The sequence below is a fragment of the Lepus europaeus genome, chromosome 6 (genome assembly GCF_033115175.1).
Source record: "Lepus europaeus isolate LE1 chromosome 6, mLepTim1.pri, whole genome shotgun sequence".
Classification (NCBI taxonomy): Eukaryota; Metazoa; Chordata; class Mammalia; order Lagomorpha; family Leporidae; genus Lepus; species Lepus europaeus.
In genome coordinates this window covers 96957945-96980236 of record NC_084832.1, presented here as the reverse complement: position 1 = coordinate 96980236, position 22292 = coordinate 96957945, and the positions used below count along the sequence as shown (strand labels likewise).

General features: G+C 37.7%; 1 protein-coding gene across 1 annotated transcript in view; it reads left to right on the top strand.

Annotated features, from left to right (window-relative positions):
• Positions 1-3558: 3558 nt before the first annotated feature.
• The window catches only part of LOC133762433 (ovostatin homolog 2-like), a 61760-nt gene continuing 43026 nt past the window's right edge, over positions 3559-22292 (top strand). Inside the window, exons 1-9 of the mRNA XM_062195425.1 lie at positions 3559-3623; positions 4103-4286; positions 4794-4950; positions 6965-7017; positions 7761-7781; positions 13317-13485; positions 14583-14667; positions 18384-18501; positions 21408-21519. Coding sequence (XP_062051409.1) covers positions 3559-3623; positions 4103-4286; positions 4794-4950; positions 6965-7017; positions 7761-7781; positions 13317-13485; positions 14583-14667; positions 18384-18501; positions 21408-21519 — 964 coding nt within the window. The remainder of the gene's footprint in view (positions 3624-4102; positions 4287-4793; positions 4951-6964; positions 7018-7760; positions 7782-13316; positions 13486-14582; positions 14668-18383; positions 18502-21407; positions 21520-22292) is intronic.

Sequence of the window (22292 nt, the reverse complement as noted above, 5' to 3'; positions counted from 1 at the left end):
ACATTGCTGATCTTGGGCAACCCTCTTCTTTGAGGTGCTGGCTTGAACATTTTGTAAAGGTGAACTAGGAATTCAAGAGTATTCAGGACATCTGAAGTAAATTTTATATTTACTTTATTTTGACTTTTGAAATGGAATATGACAAGTTTTACAATTGGGAAAATCAACAAAATGATTTCTTATTTAAAATTTTGCAAAACAGGGAAGGGCATTTGGCACAGTGGTTAAGCCATTGCTTGGGATGCCCAGCCTTTTATCCTAAGTCCATCGATTTCTATTTTATACCACACACTTTACTCAAACAAAACTGAACCTACTACTATTTTCAAAATACATATTTGATTATAATTCTATAATATTCCTTGAAAGTTCTTACTTCAGTAATAATTTTCCAGTTTCTATTTTACCTAGATACTTCTTAATCATTCTAATATTTCCATTTCAAAGGTTACCTACTTAATGATTGCTTTCCTAACTTTCTCATTTATCATTCGAATGTGATTCCATAGAACACTGTTCATAGTTTCTAAGTAAACTATTATATCAATTGTCATTGCAATCTGTTTACATGTCTCACTGAATGGCCAGTGAACTATTCTTGGAAAAGAAATGGTCTTCTTCATCTTCTTATCACCAGGACTAAGTTCAAAATGCTACGTCCCTATCAATCTGTATTTCCCATGATGATTCATAGTTCTTTTTGCTCTGTAAAACTTGCTATTTTTGTAATGAAATGATTAACTGTGCAGTTATTATTTAATCTTTGTCTTTTCTGGCTGGCCAACTCCAGCAACTTACATTTATCTCCTCATGCCTACCATCTGCTATTATGCTGAAAGAAAGTAGTTTATCCACAAATATGCTATGTATGAATGACGGAGTGAATGCAAGCATTCCTATGGCAGTGAACACCAGTTACCTAAGTAGTATAGAAGCTGTCAAGTGATGATGACATAATATTGCTTTCTCTTGTATACCCTTTTATTGTAGAACCCCAATAGAACTTGGGTCTGTGTGTTCAATGCATAGCAAGCCAATCATTAATATCTATTCATCTTATTTTCTCTAGAATCTAGCACTATGCTACTATATGACAAGCTCTCCTTTGGATTCAGTAACTGAATTTTCTGGAATGAGAGGCCATTAACCTGAAGACCATGTTAATCAGATAAAATCATTCAGAAGTATTCCATATATGGAGTGAGAGTTTTCATGAAAGCATGCCAGTTCCCAAAATAATTTAATAGGATGTGTATAACATATATTTTTTATAATAATAAATTGCCCTATTTAGAGTTGAGTCCTTTACTCAGTATAAAAATTTTACATGCTAGAAAATAAAAAATATATAGAACTTTTACTTAATACTTATCTGTGTTGGGGATAAAAAATTGATTCCTTTGATTTATAAGCAATTTACCTTGTAGTATTATTTGTCTTGAATGCTGGTTAGTGAAAGCTGGTGCATTTCAATCATTTTGGAACTAGACAATTTATTTCATGAATGTGGAAATTGGAGTGTCAAAGTTGGGTCTAATAATTTTAATGAGGTGTTAGAGGAAGGATGTTGGTGAAAAATAGAGACTAGAAATTTGAAGTTTCAGTGGAAAGAAATTATACCTTAAAATCAGCAATACAGACCAATAGTTGAATATCTGCTTCTGTAGTAGATTTTAAGAGAATTGGAAAAAAAAAAAAAAAGAGAGAGAGAGAGGGAGAAAGAGAAAGAGAGATAGAGTTGCCCTCCAGGGGCCGTTGCTTGTGGCGAGGTGGGTAAAGCTGCCATCTATAGTGCCGGCATCTCATGTGGGCGCCAGTTCAATCCCAGCTGCTCCACTTCTGATCCAGCTCGCTGCTAATGCACCTTGGAAGGCTGTGGAAGATGGTCTAGGTCCTCGGGCCCCTGTACCCACGTGGGAGACCCAGAAGAAACTCCTGGCTCCTGGCTTCCAATTAGCCCAGCTCCAGCCATTGTGGCCATTTGGGGAGTGAACCAGCAGATGGAAGACTTCTCTGTCTGCCTCTGCCTCTCTGTAACTCTGTCTTTGAAATAAATGAGTAAATCTTTAAAAGAGAGAGAGAGAGAGGGAGGGAGAGAGTTGGCCTCCTCTTCAGGGTTAGAAGAAACACTGATAAGAACAGAAGTCCTCACTGGGATGAGTAGGACCGCACTGTCCATCGTAACCAAGAGAAGAGCATGATCAGAATTTTTAGGAATACAATTCTGTGTTTGAATGAAAAATGTGATCAGCAAAGAAGCCCCATTCTCATATCTCCTAGACTTCATGGTTACCTACATTTTACTACTTGCATTATGACTGCTCAGCTACTACAAGACTTTTGTTGATCTTTCTTTAATAATTGTTGTTGTAAACTTATTTCTAAAAGATTAAGGCTGGTTCCTGCCTTTCCTCACCCAGTGTGACATTCTTCAAGCTATATGCATTAACTACATAAATACTTAAGTAAAAGGATGTTTATTTTTTCTTTTTCAAAATATTAACAAGCATATCAAATTATGCCTAAAAGAGATTTAAAAAGAAATGGAAGAGAAGCAAATGGGAAAATTAACATATGAGGACTCTGTTAAGTTTACCTTGTAGAAATGTTTTCTAGTTAATTATGATAAAACACCTTTTTTCCCATCTAGGAAATGATGTGTATTTGTGTGATGTGTGTGTTTGTGTCTATTACTATATTACTGCTTCTTTCATTTTTTTCCTCATTAAATTTAGGGTTGGAAAGTATCTTAAATGATGTGGAGATAACTTCACTAAGAAAAATCATATTAAATAGAATGCCAATCCACCTTTTAAAATTAAATTTATTTGAAAGAGAGAGGAGAAAGAGAGGGAGGGAGGGAGAGAGAGAGAGAGAGAGAGAGAGAGAGAGAGAGAGAGAGAGAGAGAGAGAGAGAAACAGACCAAGAGAGATATCCCATCTGCTGGCTCATTACCCAAATATCTATAACAGCCAGGGCTGGACCAGGGTGAAACCAGGAGCTTGTAACTCAGTCAAGATGTCCCAAATGAGAGGCAGGGACCCAATTATTTGAGCCATCAACTGGTGCCTCCCAGGGTGCACAGTAGCAAGAAACTGGAACTGGGAGTGAAGCCTGGAAATTTACCATTTGGAGGTTGGCTTGATAACAGCTCTTTGGAGAAACATTTTTGCCAAGTGCTAATTCTGTAATAATATGCTTGATACTGCAGTCAGCCCTGTGGGTGAAAGGCTAAAATAAACTTATTCCTGTTCAACCTGTACTCCTGATTCCAAAACTATTGCAGTACCCAGCAAACAGGAGCAGAAACTTGTAGGGGGAGTGACACCCCCTGTAGTAATAGGAGAAGGGATTTAAATGTGATTGATGAATCTCATTATTGTTGTTCCAAAAAGTAATGGATCTTTCACTGTGTGTGACTATAAAATCAGCAACATTCAGAGAAAGGCAAGCAGAAGGAAGGAAACAAAGTGCAAAGCTGAGACATTCGATTTCTAATGAGAGAGAGGGGGGAATATTGATCTTGAAGTCATTTTTGTTCAGCCAAGGCAGATAAAATGGTGCCTACCATTTTTCTGAGCATCTTTTTGCTTCATTTCACTGCTTATGTGACTTCAGAACCGTAAGGGAATATAATATTCTCTATTTATATTAAAATACCATTATATATTCGTTGTTAAAATTTGATTCTATTTTACCATTTCGGCTTTGGAGACTGAGTGTTGGCTTGCTCTTTGAAATTTAAGCAAATCTGAAGAGAATTGACACCTTTTTCTTGAAACCCCTCTCCCTGATTATTCGAGTTGGCTACTTAATTTATCCTGATATGTGTGGAGGGTGGGTCTATGATAAGCCTAAGAAGATGGCAGAGGGCAGAGTGTGGCTGAAAACCAGTGACTGACCATTTGAGGTGGTAATGAAAGGAAAATGGTGGAGCAGATCAATTTTAAGGGTATCTTCTGGCATACTCAAGTTTATTGTAATACTGTCTATGGAAAATGTATGTTTCAGGAATATTTCAACAAGCTGAAATTGCCTTTTGTGGCAAGTCTCCATTTCTCCTAGGCTGTTTATAGAGTGTTGGTTACTTTCTTCACATAGGCAATATATCCTGTGGCTCTCCTCTGTGATGCAGAGCTACTCCATAGAAAAAGCTTGTCTTCACCTTTTAAACCTCAACGAATCCATAGTCCTGAGTGTTGTCTTAGAATATGATGGATCCAATACTACTATTCTGGAACAGTCTGTGGAAGAGAGTAACTTCTATGTGTGTGCAGATTTCAAGGTGAGTCGCTGAATTTAACATTTCAAAACTTCAGATGGGAAGACAAAATTGTTATTTAAAACTATTTTTAGAAAGATCAAGTATCTCTGATTTTTTGATCAGTTGTGGAAGTGAAGGAACACAAGTGGAATTCTTCTGAGAGGCAAGCTATAAAAGGAAAATGTACACATGTAACAAAACTTATGAAATACTGCCGTCATTCTGTTTTAGGGAGTTATGAGATAACTACTGCTTTTTGGAGGGCAAAATTCTCAGATGTGAGGGAAGATAATCTACGTAAAGGATGGAGAATTGGAATTTGGGACAAAAAAAGATAAAATAGAAGACATAAGAATATTTATTATAAAGTTTCCTCATAGTATATAAAGGAATTACAACAAGTGATCACCAAATCTCTCATTAAGGAATAATGAGGCTCTGTCAGTCTGAAAAATTGGGTTAAAGCATGTTTACTGTCTTAATGTCTTAGAAAGAATTTTCTCATTCTGCGTTCTCCTACGTGAACAGGTCTCTCAGAAGTCCTCTGAGCAGCTGGCTTTTGTGACATTATTGGCTAAGGGAGAAACCCTTACAATCTCAGAGAGGAGATCCGTAGCAATCACGTCACAGGAGACGATAGCTTTTATCCAGACAGATAAACCCATCTATAAACCTGGAGATGACGGTAAGTCAATATTAGTATTGCCTCCATATTATTGACTTTAGAAATACGTTCTCCAAACTGAGAGCAATCTAAACATGAAGTTTAGTTAAATTTATCGTTAATGTCAATGGATCATGAATTTCTAGTATTCGTATTGTTTGTCTAGGACAATCACAAAACAGTACCCTCTAATTCCAGTAATTGAATGCTTAGCTTCATGAAATTTTGCATGCCACTTTCACAGTGTACAAATTCTAGTGACAAGCTTACACAGTGCAGTGGTTACAACCATGAGATGTGGAGCATAATTATTCGGTTTGAATCCATTTCCATAATTTGCCAACTGGGCAAATTAATTAACCCTTGTTTTTAGGCTCAATAATTTTATATGCGGAATAGAGATTGCAAAAGTGACTCACCTACAGAAGTACTATGAGAACAAGAAAAGCTAACCAACAAAAATAATGCCTAGCATGCAGGAAAGACCCCATAAAGAATCATTTTTATTTTACAATAATATTATGATGATAATCATTACTATTCATACTAGGGGAAATAATCATCAACATGATAACCTAGATAAGCCCCTTCTATTTTAATTAGAGTTATTCTAGGTATAAGGTAGCCAAAAGAAGAGTGTTTGGGTTGTAGTCTTGGATTTGTTACTAAAGCACTGGCTTTTGCCAAGTAAACTCTGATCTTTGGGACTTAGATTTCTCTTTTGTAAATTTAAAGAGTTGAATGAAACCTCCTATTCTTTCTATTCTGATTAATATTATGTATTTCTATGATGTATTGAAAAACAATTTTAGAAAGTTGAAACCAGAATTCTTTTTTTTTTTTTAAAAAAGGCAGAGTGGACAGTGAGAAAGAGAGAGACAGAGAGAAAGGTCTTCCTTTTCCGTTGGTTCACCCTCCAATGGCCGCCGCAGCTGGCACGCTGCTGCCGGCGCATCTCCCTGATCTGAAGGCAGGAGCCAGGTGCTTCTCCTGGTCTCTCATGGGGTGCAGGGCCCAAGCACTTGGGCCATCCTCCATTGCACTTCCTGGCCACAGCAGAGAGCTGGCCTGGAAGAGGGGCAACCGGGACAGAATCCAGCGCCCTGACCAGGACTAGAACCCGGTGTGCCGGCACCGCAAGGCGGAGGATTAGCCTGTTGAGCCGCGGCACCAGCCGAAACCAGAATTCTTATAATAAGACTTGGCTGCAGTGGACATTTGTCACCACATTTAAATTGCTGCTTGGCATCGCCCTCCTTCAGTATTGGAGAGCCTAGGTTTTTTGAATCCTTGCTCTGCCTCCAATCTAGCTTCCTGCTATTGTGCACATTGAGAGACAGTATGTGCTGGTTCAAGCACTTGTGTCGCTGTCTTCCATGTGGGAGACCTAAATGTAGTTCCTGACTCCTAGCTTTGGCTTGGCCCAGCCCCAGCTGTTGCATGCATTTGGAAAGCAAACCAGCAGATGAAAGATTGACCTCTCTCTCTCCCACTAGTTTCCTCTCTCTTGCTGTCCTCTCAGATAAAATAAAAATAAATAAAACTTTAAAATGAGATTTCTGCTGCATTATATTGTTAAGGTGCTAAAAGAAGTATATGCAAAAGTAGCTAAATTTTTTCCTGAAATTCTACTAAAATTATTTGCTACTTTCAATATGAATTTCGACGAAAATTATTTTTATGTCCTACTCTACATATTTTTGTATTTGCCCATGTATGACTAATTCAATCTAGACGTTTAGTTACCTAGATACCTAGATATTCTGTTGGGCTCTTATGGCAAAAGTTTCCAGTAGTGGCAACAGCCAGTGTCAGCCTACGTAACAGCACAGTGTTGTTAACGGGAAGATTACAAAGTGCATTCAGAGATTTTTCCCAGTGGAACTGCAATCTCAATGGGTCAAATCAGAGCTGAGGGAGAAGGAAGGGTATTGATGTTCGACAGGAAGTTGTGTTAATGTCTATGTGTATTTATAAGCAACCACAGGTACAGGAAAAACAACAAGTAAAACAAAATCCCCTTCTCTTCTTTCAGTTCAAGTTCGCATTGTGTCGCTGGATACAAAGTTCAAGCCTGCTGAGGATATGGTGAGTTTGATAATGTTTTTGAAAATTTTTATTTATTTATTAGAAAAGCAGAGAGACAGAGAAAGAGAGATCAGAGAAACAGAGATGTCTTCCATCCATCTTCCATGCCCCCAATAGTCACTCTGAGCCAGGCTGAGGCCAAGAGGCCAAACCTCTCTCTGGGTTTTCTACATGGGTAGCAGTACCTCAAGTACTTGGGCTATCATCTATTGCTTTTCTGGGGTGCACATTGGCTAGAAGGTGGACTCAGAGCAGAGCTTCAAACCAGGCACTCTGATATGCGTTGTGGGTGTCCTAAGGCTCATCTTAACCACAGTGCCAAACACCTGTCTCAATAATTTGTAATGGTACAGTGACTTTTAGCAAATTAAACAAATCTATTGCTATACAAAGCATCTACAGGAAACCTTCTCTATGCATGGAAATAAGGTTCCAATGTGGAGCACTGTATAGTTTAAACACCAACCTCACATTTAAATGTAAAGGTTTCATTTATAGGGAGCTGATTTCTATGTCTTTAGAACTAAGAAAACACATGTTGCAGGAATCTGCTTTCCACTTCCCTGAGGGTTTTGAGATCTCTTTCACCTTTTGGATTTCTTGGATCTTTAGCTATGGCCATTGTACCATCTAGAGAAGTGAGGGCTAAGGTGCAACTTAAATTAAGACTTAGAGTCCTTATAATGCAATAATTAACAAAAAATGACTATAACAGTATTAATTTGCACGTTTTTCTCTTTCAGTATCCTTTAATCACACTTCAGGTAAGAGATCTGATTTTCACAATTATTATTTTCTTTTTGAAGATGTACTTATTTATTTGAAAAAGCAAAGTGACAGAGAGAGGGAGAGACAGAGAAAGAGAGAGAGGTGGGAGGAGAGAATCTTCCATCCACTAGTTCACTCCCCAAATGCCCACAACAACCAGGGCTGGGGGAGGCCAAAGGCAGGAACTTGGAATTCCATCCAGGTCTCTCATATAGGCAGCAGAAATCCAAGCACTTGGGCCATCATTTGCTGCCTCCCAGGTCCATTAGCAGGGAACTGGATCAGAAGGGGAGTCAGGACTCGATCCCAGACACTCTGATATAGGATGCAAGTGTCCCAGATGGCCACTTAACCTGATGAACTGCAATGCCTGCTCTACCCATTCATTTTTCTAAATATTAAGATAAATAATTGTGTGTGCCTGGTTTTCAATATACATAATTAGTAATCTGGGTGACTGAAGTAAGAGGAAGAGAGGACTTTCGGTTCATATACTATGGTAGACATCAACTTTCCATGGAAACCAACAGAAAGTTTAATGCTGTATAATTGTTCAAACCTGGTAAATGCCACTCTTAGGATCATTGGTTACTATCCTCACTCTGTCTTTTATGACCTTGTCTAAATATGATCAGAGTCGGCAAACTTGGAAGGCTTCCATAGCCTTGGCAACTCATGACGACAGCCTAGGATGGTTACTGGCGCCATAAACTAGAGTGTCAATTTGTTGGGTCAACAACAGGAGCCACTGTGCACTTGCTCCTCATGTGGGATCTCTGTCCTTAATGTGCTGTGCATTTTGATTTAATGCTATAACTAGTACTCAAACAGTATGTTTCACTTTGTGTTTCTATGTGGGTGCAAACTGTTGAAATCTTTATACTAAATTGATCTTCTGTATATAAAGAGAATTGAAAATGAATCTTGATGCAAATGGAAGGGGAGAGGGGGCGGGAGAGGGGAGGGTTGCGGGTGGGAGGGAAGTTATGGGGGGGGGAAGCCATTGTAATCCATAAGCTGTACACTGGAAATTTATATTCATTAAATAAAAGTTTAAAAAAAAAAAAAGAAAGTTTAACTTACACAGCCTAAATAGAAAGGGCGTATTGTTTTCCCAAATCACTAAGGCTGAGTGAAGGCATTTAAATGTCAGAACACCAAAAATATTAAAGGACCCAGGCTTCTTCTACTTACCCCCTTCACCAATTCAATGTTTTGTTTTCTTTTCAACGCCAGTGGAGACTGATTCTTCCCAAAAGAATTTCTACCAACTGACTTCTACATAGACTTAATCAGCTTGTTCTTGATCACATGGGTAACCCTAACCGACCAGAGGTCTGGGAAGTTAATTGAGCTTTTTGACTTCGCAGCAAAGCAAAACACTAAAAATTTAAATGAGTAGTGCATAATGTTCTTGTTTGTAGAGATTTTAAAATCAGAATCTCTTGAATCACAGCTGGATTATATTAATAAATTTATTGAATTGAGCTCATGGAAGAAGCAATATGCTGAAAGCAAATAAAGGAGAAAGAGTAGCAACTCTTGCACACAGTGTGTAATTGACAACTAAGACACAGACTGAGTATTTGTTAGAGTAAGTACCCCTTTGTGCACCTGTTGGTGTGAGGACACTGCTTTAGAGAATACTTCTCCAGAACAATCACGCCAAGTTCTTAATTCTTCAAGGATGTAACTGCTTCAGAAAGAGCAAAATCAAAAGAGTTGGCTGCAAATTACTTTTTCTTATCCTTTTTGGGCTTAAGAGAGGTATACTTTTTTTACCACTGAATTTGAGTGCACTGAGGAAGTTGAGTTGTTTTTACAATTTGGGAAAATCAGCTCAATAAAACAGTAACATTTTACAGAAAAATATTAGCCATCTCTTTTATAAGGTCTAAAGATTAAATTGTGCGTCCTACAGATTCCTTCATAATAGAATTAGTTTCCTACCTTGAAGAGAATAGAGAAATGAAAGAACAAGTTGGGCTTAGAATAGAGAAATGAGGGAGCCAAGTCCTAGATCGCTTGCTGACAATAGCAATATCACATGAATACTTAGCAAACCGTTTCAACCATTAGATAACAACTTAAGAAAACATTTACCAGAAGGTCCAATGCCTTCTATAAATTTTAAGAATGATGTATTTGAAAACACCTCTTAAATATCTAACATGGTGTAGTTTGTTTAACCAGTAAACGTAAGCACAACCATATAAAATGTTTTTAGTTTCTTTCTATCAACAGGTTTAAAACATATGATACACAGATTCAGGTCACACAAATTAAAATGTATCTTTGATTGATTTTAGCATCTTAAATTTATGGACAATCTTATCTATAAGCCATTTAAAATAAAACTCTTAATAAAATTTCCCCATGTGGACATACAATATGTATACACATATAACATAGCATAGTAGACCAATATAGCAATTTTAATAATAGCTTTTAAAATCTTTAACTCTTTTTGTAGATTGCCAATTGATTTGAATTGCTTTTTGTTTTTAGTAACCTCAGTTAACAATACTTTCTCTCAGTTGGTACTGTTAATACATTATTGGCTTCATCTGTTTACAGAGCCATCCCAAAGTACTGAATACAATAGAAGTGGCTGGAAAAAGTCCATAGGAACCTATAGGAGGACAGCTAAACACAGAACCAACAACGCTTTAGTTTTATGAGCAGCAAATCATATATAACTGTGGATGACAAAAGACTTTAAGTTGCCATGTTTAAAATTATAAACTCATCAACCGACAAGAGGCCTTTGTTTACTTCACAGTATTTTTGAAAGCACCTGTAGGATTTTACAAGTATTTAACCCTTTAGGCCTCTGGGGCTTTCTCATTAAGATAACTATCATGTCTAGTAACAAGATCATTAGACTTTTTAATTCTCAAACATTTGTATTAATAGCATTTTCCATTATAGAAACTTAAAGTTTGGTACCACATCACATCTTGACAGTACTTCTAATATAATCCAAATAGCCTGATTAGTTGGTGTCTCTATAAGATGAGAGACATAGGTCCTTCGATTTTTTCAGTTGGGCCCAAACTGGAAAAACCAAAGTCCAAGATTTACTGGAAATTTTAGAGACCAGATTGTTTGAAACTTTGATTTTTTGAATGCCTGTCAAGAATGCCAAGAAGGCTCAAAATCCAAAATATCTGGTTGAAATAAGATTCCTTAAAATCATGACATAACATAGACCAAATTTGATCATTGTTACAAGGTGATTATTCAAATCTTTGAAAATAAGCACATATTTACATAACCCATAGCTCTTAATAAAAATTCAGCTGTTTTTGAACAATTAGAATGTAACAGACATCAAGAGAACATAATAGATTACTTTAACACATTGCTTTAACAGAGTATCAGAGTTTAATTCTATGTCAAAGAGAGATTGAGCTTCCTGTGATCTTTTGCTGTGAGGTTTCCTTCCTTTACCTTCTTTCATATTGGTGACCATGTTTCTGTGTTTATGTGTGTAACACACCTTTAAGCATCTTTTGCAGGGCAGGATGAGTGGCAACAAATTTTCTCAGTTTCTGTTTGCTATGAAAAGTCTTAATTTCACCTTCATTCACAAATGAGAGCTTTGCAGGATATAATATTGTGGGCTGGCAGTTTTTCTCTCTTAGTACCTGGGCTATGTCTCGCCATTCCCTTCTAGCTTGTAGGGTTTCTGATGAGAAGTCTGCTGGGAGTCTAATTGGAGATCTTCTGAGAGTAATCTGACGTTTCTCTCTTGCACATTTTAGGCTAATATTTTTCTGTAATAGCATAGCCAAAATAAGAACTTAAATAATAATCTCATAGCTAGATTCACTTCGCCATCAGTGAAGTATACAGTAAGTAGAAAAAAACCTCCCTTTCAGACCAAAGGGAAAGAATGTTTTAAAGTGAGAATATAATTTTCCTCATGGGCATTGTCTACCTTAGAAAAACTACTACAGAACATGCCTGTGACTATAGACTTGTAGTTCAGGCCACCGAAGATTAGAGATGGGACTTGGGCACTCCCTTGACTTGCATCCTCTGGTCTGCTTTAACACAAACCAGGAGGAAAAGAAAGCTAGGCATCAGAAGCAATGGGTGGCAGGCCTATTAATGGCTGATCTGTACAGTGATCTGCCCTCAAGGAGACCCAACAGGCCAGTCCACTGCAGTGGCTTTCAATGTGGTAAGCCTGGGCTTCAGCAGAAGTCAGCTTGTGAAGAGCCCTGGCAGCTGTGCCAAGAGTTGGATCACTGGAAATGGACCTGCCCTGGAGTCGAAGGATGCCCAGGTCAGAGCCACAGATCTTATTGGCTCTAAGCTGAAAAGCCCTTCACTCAGCCCAACTTCCAAAGTGACTACTGCAGCTGAGGGTATGGTCAAGTAGGGTCAGCAACATTGCAGGCAGAACTGTAAATTTCTTGTTAGAGATGCCCCCTGCCTTTACCTGGCCGGGTATGGTCAAGTAGGGTCAGCAACATTGCAGGCAGAACTGTAAATTTCTTGTTAGAGATGCCCCCTGCCTTTACCTGACCAGCTCTCCTCCCAGGCCAGCCAAGTAATGAAAGTCAACAGAGTGCCTTCCCCTAGGAGGTTCACACCTCCCTTAGGATATACCCCATGTGAAGAGATAGATAGGCCTGGGCCTCTTAACTTACAAGGCCTAAAGCCCACCAGATTATTATCAAGCCCCTTCTGTGAGGTTCTATTTGCCTCTCAGTTAGAAAACTTAATTGTAGCTTAGACAGCACCTTTCTTAGCTCCTCTAATAATGACTCTGTTCTTTGTTCTAGACCCTGCCTAGCGTACTGGGGCCTCATTCCTTCGTAATCATAACCTCTACTCTACCTCCAATGGCTCTACTCCCAACCTGTGTGTACTGATGGTCCTCTTCCCCACTTAATGCTATATAATTGTTCAAACCTGGTAAATGCCACTCTTAGGATCATTGGTTACTATCCTCACTCTGTCTTTTATGACCTTGTCTAAATATGATCAGAGTCGGCAAACTTGGAAGGCTTCCATAGCCTTGGCAACTCATGACGACAACCTAGGGTGGTTACTGGTGCCATAAACTAGAGTGTCAATTTGTTGGGTCAACAACAGGAGCCACTGTGTACTTGCTCCTCATGTGGGATCTCTGTCTTTAATGTGCTGTATATTTTGATTTAACGCTATAACTAGTACTCAAACAGTATGTTTCACTTTCTGTTTCTATGTGGGTGCAAACTGTTGAAATCTTTATACTAAATTGATCTTCTGTATATAAAGAGAATTGAAAATGAATCTTGATGCAAATGGAAGGGGAGAGGGAGTGGGAGTGGGGAGGGTTGCGGGTGGGAGGGAAGTTATGGGAGAGGGAAGCCATTGTAATCCATAAGCTGTACACTGGAAATTTATATTCATTAAATAAAATTAAAAAAAAAACAGTAACATTTTAAAAATTCTAGTAGCTACAGAAAGTATCAAAATAAGGATAATACTCTCAAAGAACCTCTGATTATTTTTATTTCTCCATTCTTTTCTAGGATCCTCAAAACAATAGGATTTTTCAATGGCAAAATGTGACTTCTTTCCAAAATATTACCCAACTGTCATTCCGATTGATTTCAGAACCAATGTTTGGAGATTACTCGATTGTAGTGACAAGAAAAGCAGGGAGGACATTGACACACAGCTTTGCTGTTAATAGATACGGTAACTGATTGCTCTTTTTTGTTGTCCTATATAAATGAAGAAGTCAAACCTCTTGAACAACACAACCTTTACATTAGACTTAGGCAAAAACAGGCAAAAAAATCATGATGGCTTTCTTCTCACTTCGTTTCACTTTTTTTTTTTTGCTTCAAGGTCAACATTTTCTCGCTCCTCACTCTTTGCCCAGTATCCTTATGATCCCTGCCTCCTCACCCCCATCCCTGCCCCATTGACCCTTCATGAGAAAACTTCACCTCCTGTGGTAGAGCAGAGTCACAGAGAATTTGGGGCAGTTGAAACACTGACTGCACAAACAGATGTATTTGCAGATACTTTTTGACTGAAGACAGAGTTGCCACCTGATAGAACCATCAAAAGTTGAAAGTAGGGACAGCTGCTCGGCGCAGAGGTTAAGTTGCTGCTTGGGACACCTGTATCCCATATCCTGCTGCCTGGTTGGAGTCCCAGAGCTTTCCCTTCCTATCCAGCTTCTTCCTAAATCACACCCTAAATCAACAAGTGATGGCTTGATGGCTCCAGTACTTGGATCCCTGTCACCTCTGTGGGAGACCAGGAAAGAATTCCTGGCTCCTGCCTCAGCCTGACTTAGCCCTAGCTGTTGTGGACATTTTGGGAGAAGTAAGCTAGAAGGTGGACAGTCTCTCTTATCTCTATCATTCTTACTGCTTTCGAATAAAATGAAAATATTTTTTAAAAAATTTTGAAAATATTCTAAGTTTAAAGTGCCTGGGTTACATCCCATTGACTGAATTCATGTTTGTAGATCTTGCATTGCTCCTCACAACTGCTGTATAGCACTGAAGAAGAGAATCAAACGTCCTATGCCCTGGCCACAAAAAGATCAAAATTCAAAATCTTAAGTACAGTTTCTACCAAATGCAAATCTATTTTGCATCATCATAAGGTGGAAATGTTCTAAGTTAGGAATCATCTGAATAGGAAAATATCGGGTGTGAGTTTAGCTACCTGATTGCAGTAAGCTCAATCCACGTAGCAATGAGCTTAGCCACATGCTTTCAGTAAGTTTTGCTCGCCTGCAACTGTGAGGGCTGAGGGATTTTTCTCTTTGTTTCCAGTGTTGCCCAAGTTTGAAGTTAAGATCAGTGTACCACAAACGGTAACTATTACAGTTGATGAATTCCAGGTGGATGCATGTGCTAAGTAAGTATTTATTCTCACAGGTTCACACAGGTCTCAGAACAATGAAATTAATCATGTAACTTTCACTATTTATAAACTTATATTTAAAATATTAGAAAAACAGTGTATTCTCTTTATAGAATATTTGAAATACATAACAAAAATAAGAAATTAACTATAATGAACACTATTAGTTGCCAAAAACCTTGAGATTTATTGTCCTCTAATCTTCTATGAATATTTTCCATGACTTCAGTCATACTTTTCTATCCACAATAATTAAGAAAACATGTCTCCATGTTATGTCTGCCTTTCATAAATTCCAATTCCTTTTCACATAAATATGTCTTTATGTGGCTACACCAAATTTAATTAATTACCCCTTATTATACAACATGTAAGTTGTTCCATTTTGCTTTTCTAGTAACTAATGGTTTTGTAGAATATATATATTTTTGTATAGTTGCATAATAAAAATTGTTGTGAAGTAAAAATTGCTTACTTAAGAAAGACTTCCAAAAGTGTAATTTATGGAGACATAATATGTAACATTCCTTTCATCTTTTGATTGCCATATTGCTCACCAAATATATTCAGCTATTATTCAGTTCTGCCTCACTGAGTATTCATCATTAGATATTTTCATGAAAAGGAAATTAACCATCAAAAATCTGAAAATAAGGCAGTTTATTGACGTAATTTCAGCAAATTTGTATAATTGGAATGTAAAAATTGTATACAAATAAGGAAATTTTGATTTTATTTTTGGCAAATTACTTCCAATACTTCTTATTTTGTTAGCATGAATGCCTTTTCTCAGATTTCTAAAAATAACAAAATAATATTAATTGAATGTCAATTACTGCGTTAGCCACTACCTATGAAGATACTTCAAAAATTTATGGAAATGGAAATAAAAGTTAAATTTATTTTGGTGTGAACACTTTTGAAATCCATGCGTAGTTTTTTAATAATGTGCTTTTTCATGCATTTTTGAAGACTGTGAGATAGGTGCTATTATCATCTCTATTTTTGAAAGAAAGATAATAAGACATGGAGAATTGACGTAACCCCAGTGGCATCCATTTTGCTTGTTGGCCATTTGTATTTCTTCTTTTGAGAACTGTCTGTTAAGGCCTTTGTCCATTTCTTTACTGGACTGGTTGCTTTTTGTTATTGAGTTTGTTGAGTTGATATGTTTTGGATATTAATCCTTTGTCAGATAAGGAGCTTGTGAGTATTTTCTCCCATTCTGTTGGATGTCTCTTAACGCTACTGATAACTTGCTTTGCTGTGGGGAAGATTTTGTCTTCCTCCTGGTTTCTTTAATATTTTTTATCTTTAAATTTTCATTGATATAACAAGAATAGATTTCATGTATTTCATAGGTGCAATTCTAAGAAGATAATCATACTTTGCTCTTTCCCTCTCTCTTCCATCAATCCTCCTCCTTACTTATTTTCTTTATTTATTTTAATTTCTGCAAAAACATAATTTCCATCCATTCTATAACCACAGGCTTAATGTACCGCTAACCATAATATGCAACAAATAGAAAACATAAAGAACACAGCTCCATCAGAGTATAAACAAGGGGTAAAAGCAACAACCAAATCACAAAATGTCTGCTGCATTCCTATTCATTGTTTTGTATTATATATTAACTACTACATACAAGAGAAAACATATGACATTCATCTTTTTTGGGACTGGTTTATTTCATTAAGTATAACAGTTTCCAGTTGCATCCATTTTGTTGTGAAGGAAAGACTTCATTCTTTTTTATGGATGAATAGTATTCCATACAGTATATGCACCACATTTTCTTTATCCAGTCATTTGTTGATGGACAACTGGGTTGATCCCATATCTTATCTATTGTGAATTAAGCTTTTATAAATATGGGGTATAGATCACTCTTTCATATGCTGATTTCATTTTCTTTGGGTAAATTCCTAGAAGTGGGATGGCTGGGTTATAGGGTAGATCTATTTTCAGATTTCTGAAAAATCTCCATATTGTCTTCCATAATGGTTGTACTAGTCTACATTCCCACTAACAATATATTAGGGTACCTTTTCTCCCACATCCTCATTAACATTTCTTATTTTTTGATTTTTTGTATGAATGTCTTTCAAACTATAGTTAGATGAAACCTCATTGTGGCTTTGTTTTACATTTCCCTGATGGCTGGTGATCCTGAGCATTTTTTCATGTGTCTGTTGGCCATTTGTATTTCATCCCTTGAAAAATGTCTGTTCATGTCTTTTGCCTTTTTCTTAATTGGACTGTTTGTTTTATTGTTGTTGAGTTTCTTTCTTTTTTTTTTTTAAAGATTTATTTATTTATTTGAAATTCAGAGTTACACAGAGAGAGGAGAGGCAGAGAGAGAGAGAGAGAGAGAGAGAGAGAGAGGTCTTCCATCTGCTGGTTCACTCCCCTATTGGCCACAATGGCTGGAGCTGCGCCAATCTGAAGCCAGGAGCCAGGATCCAGGATCCAGGAGCTTCCCACGTGGGTGCAGGGGCCCAAGGGCTTGGGCCATCTTCTACTGCTTTCCCAGGCCACAGCAGAGAGCTGGATTGGAAGTGGAGCAGCTGGGACTCGAACTGACTCCCATATGGGATGTGGGCACCACAGGCGGCGGCTTTACCCGCTATGCCACAGTGCTGGCCTCTCATTATGTACTTAAAACTGTATTATGAGGCTGGCGCCATGGCTCACTAGGCTAATCCTCCACCAAGATAAGCACCTGGCTCCTGGCTTCGGATCAGCGCGATGCACCAGCCGCAGTGTGCCGGCCACGGCGGCCATTGGAGGGTGAACCAATGGCAAAAGGAAGACCTTTCTCTCTGTCTCTCTGTCTCTCTGTCCACTCTGCCTGTCAAAAAAACCAAAAAACCAAAAAAACAAAAAAACTGTATTATGAGATACATGAAATTTATTGCATTTATATAAATTTTTAAAATTTAGGAAATTAAAAACACCTGATACAGATCTTCATCTAATAATTACAGGAAAATTTATTATAATCTATACATTTAATAGGTATTCAGTCTTACTAAATACTAGTTTTGCATTTGTTATCATTTTTCCCAAATCTTAGTGGAAAGAATCCTCAAGTTACCACTACAATGACAAAACTTCAAATTAATTGGCTTTGCCTTTGTTTGCACTTGTGTTGTGGTTTTTATGTTTTAGGAGAAAGTGAGATATGTCTTCAATCCAGTCTGTTAGTTTTTATCCTTTTGCTCTAAAAACATTCAATTAATGTCAGTTTCTATGCCTTTTAGATTTATTGAATGGTTAAAAAATAATTATTTTTTAAAATGATGATCTTGAAACACTTCAAGATCCTGCATCATCTAAATTTCATTTATGTATATATAATTTTCTTCTAAAGAAAAGAGACTGCAATTAGTTTTTATATTTCTATAAAATTAAAATATAATCTTAAACTCCACCTGATAATTAAATATTATTTTAGATAGATTTAGATTCTACATTACCTTGAATTTGATTTTTTTTAAAGTCGCCAAATTGTCCTGATAAGTTGAATGCCCAAATCAACCTAAATTCTGTAAGGAAAAAAATCATCAATAGGTTGGAATTTCTAATGAATTTGGTTAGATTGGGGCACTCATAGTTTAAGATTTCATATGTAATTTCTGCAGGAGACCATTGACGATTGCTATATATTGTTCGTCTCTGATCACAAGTACACCTTCTCCCACCAGGTACACCTATGGCCAGTCTGTGCAAGGGAAAGCCCAAATCCGAGTGTGCAGAGAACTTTTTTATTCTACGAATTGTGAGAAAGAAAACAATGAAATATGTGAGCAATTTATTGCACAGGTAAATATCATGATCTCTACTCATAAAAAGTAATTCTCATTTTTCTTTATTATTCTTTCTTTGGTTCTATGTGTTAAAAGGATTTAAACACCATTTACACTTTGTGGATAATGGAGATTGCAGCTAATTGAGATAAAGACTGTGGAAAAAATACAATGTTTAAAATGATTTCATAGTCTCTCCTCCAAATAAATTGTTATCCAACTGTAGATTTTCAAGATGTGTTGACCTGGAAGGTCTTCTTGGCTTCCTTATTTTATACACTGTCTGGGTGGCCTCCTTGGCCTTTCTTTGAAGAGTCATTCATTTTCCTTTACGTAAATGAATCCATGATATTACTAACTATGCAACCTGCAATAGTCCTTATGAAAACAGCCTATTTGCAAACATCTGGAACTCAGCATCTACAGTTAAGACTTCAGATGCTGTTCCTGGTTGAAGCCACCACTTGCTTTCTCCATCTGCAGCATCTTAACCATCATTGAACACCTCTGCCTGTCTCACCAAAGATTGCCTTTGTAATTCTCAAACTGAAAAGCTTATACACCCAAATGTTTATGTTTTTATTCGGATTGTCCTGAGGTTCCTGACAAAATGTAGTGAACATTTGCTAAGTTAATATCAATAATTTGTAAAGACAAGTTAGAAATCTATCTTTACAAAGGAAATGCAGACTGAGAAAAGTGAGTGAAATTCTTCCATTCCCCCAGCACAATATCCCATTGTATGGTGATTATAATGTAATTCAGTCAACCACTTTACCTGTCTAATTTTTTTTAACTCAGTATGAAAAACAGAGTGGTAAACAATCTGGTGACACTGTCTTTAGATATGGAAGGTCTATCTGTTTTAAATAGATCCTCAGAGTGGGTTTCCTGAATCAAAGGAAATTTAGGAAGACAGATGATAGAGACTTTCATTTTAAGAAATATTAGCTTATTACTGTTCAAACCATTCTTAAGCATTCAAATTCTTGTCAGCAATATATAGTACTGTATTTTCTAAATTATTTTTAGGATTATATTTAGAAGCTTAAAAATTTTACCATTTTAAAAAAACTTTTATTTAGAAAATATAAATTTCCAAAGTACAGTTTATGGATTACAATGGCTTTTTCGCCCCCATAACTTCCCTCCTACCCACAACCCTCCCATCTCCCGCTCCCTCTCCCATTCCATTCACATCAAGATTCATTTTAAATTATCTTTATTTACAGAAGATCAGTTTAGTATATATTAAGTAAAGATTTCATCAGTTTGCACCCACACAGAACATAAAGTGTAAAATACTGTTTCCGTACTAGTTATAGCATTAATTCACATTGAACAACACATTAAGGACAGAGATCCTACATGAGGAGTAAGTGCACAGTGACTCCTGTTGTTGACTTAACAATTTGACACTCTTGTTTATGGCATCAGTAATCTCCCTAGGCTCTAGTCATGAGTTGCCAAGGCTATGGAAACCTTTTGAGTTCACCGACTTCAATCTTATTTAGACAAGGTCATAGTCAAAGTGAAAGTTCTCTCCTCCCTTTAGAGAAAGGTACCTCCTTCTTTGATGGCCCGTTCTTTCCACTGGGATCTCACTTGCACAGATCTCTCATTTAGGTGGTTGTTGTTTTTTTTTTTTTTTGTTTTGTTTTGTTTTGTTTTTTTTCTGCCAGAGTGTCTTGGCTTTCCATGCCTACAATACTCTCATGGGCTCTTGAGCTAGATCCGAATGCCTTAAGGGCTGATTCTGAGGCCAGAGTGCTGTTTAGGACATCTGCCATTCTATGAGTCTGCTGTGTAGCCCACTTCCCACGTTGGATCGTTCTCTCCCTTTTTTATTCTATCAGTTAGTATTTTACCATTTTAATAGAGTTTATTTTGTTTTAACTTGAGTTGTGTAATTATTAGTTAGTCTGAGCATCTTTACATGTTCCTGTTATCAATTTGGAATCATTCTTTTGAGAACTCTTCATTACTTCTGCTTTGCCGCACACATGAAGCTGAAATATTTTTATTATAAATATTACCCTTCATTCTAAGCAAAATCTTTTTCAAGGCCAGCGCTATGGCTCAACAGGCTAATCCTCTGCCTTTGGCGCCGGCACACTGGGTTCTAGTCCCGGTTGGGGCGCCGAATTCTGTCCCGGTTGCCCCTCTTCCAGGCCAGCTCTCTGCTATGGCCAGGGTGTGCAGTGGAGGATGGCCCAAGTGCTTGGGCCCTGCACGCCATGGGAGACCAGAATAAGTACCTGGCTCCTGCCATCGGATCAGTTCGATGTGCCGGCCGTGGCGACTGTTGGAGGATGAACCAACGGTAAAGGAAGACCTTTCTCTCTGTCTCTCTCTCTCACTGTCCACTCTGTCTGTCAAAAAAAATAAAAATAAAAAAAGATCTTTTTCAAGTCTGTCATTTAAATAATGAAATCATTTTTGACATACCAAGGTTCCCAATATTCATGAATTTCCAGTCTTAGAACCAAGTCTCACCTACTGCTGTCCTGTGCATGTGGCCACCTAAGGTAGCTTTTAGGATCTCTAAGCTTGTTCTGGTGTCACAGTTGAAAAGTACTTGTTTCAGCTGATCTTAGTGCCACTCAAGATGATTTTAATTTTAATTGCTCATTCTTAGATATCATTCTGTTCCATTTTCAGCCTCTGTTCTCTTTCCAGCTACAAAGTTTCTGGGAGAATTTTCTCGAAATCTATAAAATACACATCACCTCCTGCTTTGAAATGACAAAGTAAAATTTCCCCTCCTTCTCCCCTTCCTCATTTAATTTTTTAGTGATTTCAAGTTTGTGAGGTAGAATCATGGTGAGGGTGAGGGTGCCATACATTTATACTAAAACTTCATGCATTCTGAAAGGCTCTTGGGTCCCTAATTTTTCATTATGCCTTCTCTTTGTTTTTCAGTTGAAAAATGGTTGTGTTTCTCAGATTGTGAATACCAAAGTCTTCCAACTGTACCGTTCTGGGTTTCACATGACATTTCAAACCACAGTGACTGTTACCGAATTTGGGACAGGTAATGACTGTATTTTATTGCAGTTTACTGGGAAGAAACTTACTGAATTAGCAATTTGCATAAAATGTAGATCAAAATAGAAAAAGAAGTACTTTTGCCAATAGGTTAACTTGAGTATTATTTTTGAATAAGATTTTCCAAGTAATATTTAAAATAAAATGATTATGTGGGGGCCAGCGCCATGGCTCACTTTGTTAATCCTCCGCCTGCGGTGCCAGCATCCCATATGGGCGCCAGGTTCTAGTCCTGGTTGCTCCTCTTCCAGTCCAGCTCTCTGCTGTGGCCTGGGAGGGCAGTAGAGGATGGCTCAAGTGCTTGGGCTCTTGCACCGGCATGGGAGACCAGGAAGAAGCACCTGGCTCCTGGCTTCGGATCGGCGCAGAGCCAGCCATAGCGGCCATTTGGGGAGTGAACCAACAGAAGGAAGACCTTTCTGTCTCTCTCTCTCATTGTCTGTTACTCTACCTGTCAAATAATAATAAAAAATGACTATGTGTGCTGCTGGGAAGACAGCAGATGGTGGCTCAAGTACTTGAACCCCTGTCACCGTTGTGGGAGATTCAGGATGGAGTTCCTGGCGGCTGGTTTCAGCCTGGCCCAGCTCAGGCTGTTGTGGCCTTCTGGGGACTGAACCAGTGGATGACAGCACTCCATTTCTCTGTGTCTTTGTCTCTCTCTCTCTCCCTGTCACTCTGCCCTTAAACACATAAATAAATCTTAAAAAATCTATTATGTAAATGTTACATGTTTCTACTACCTGCTTGTGCCAGGAT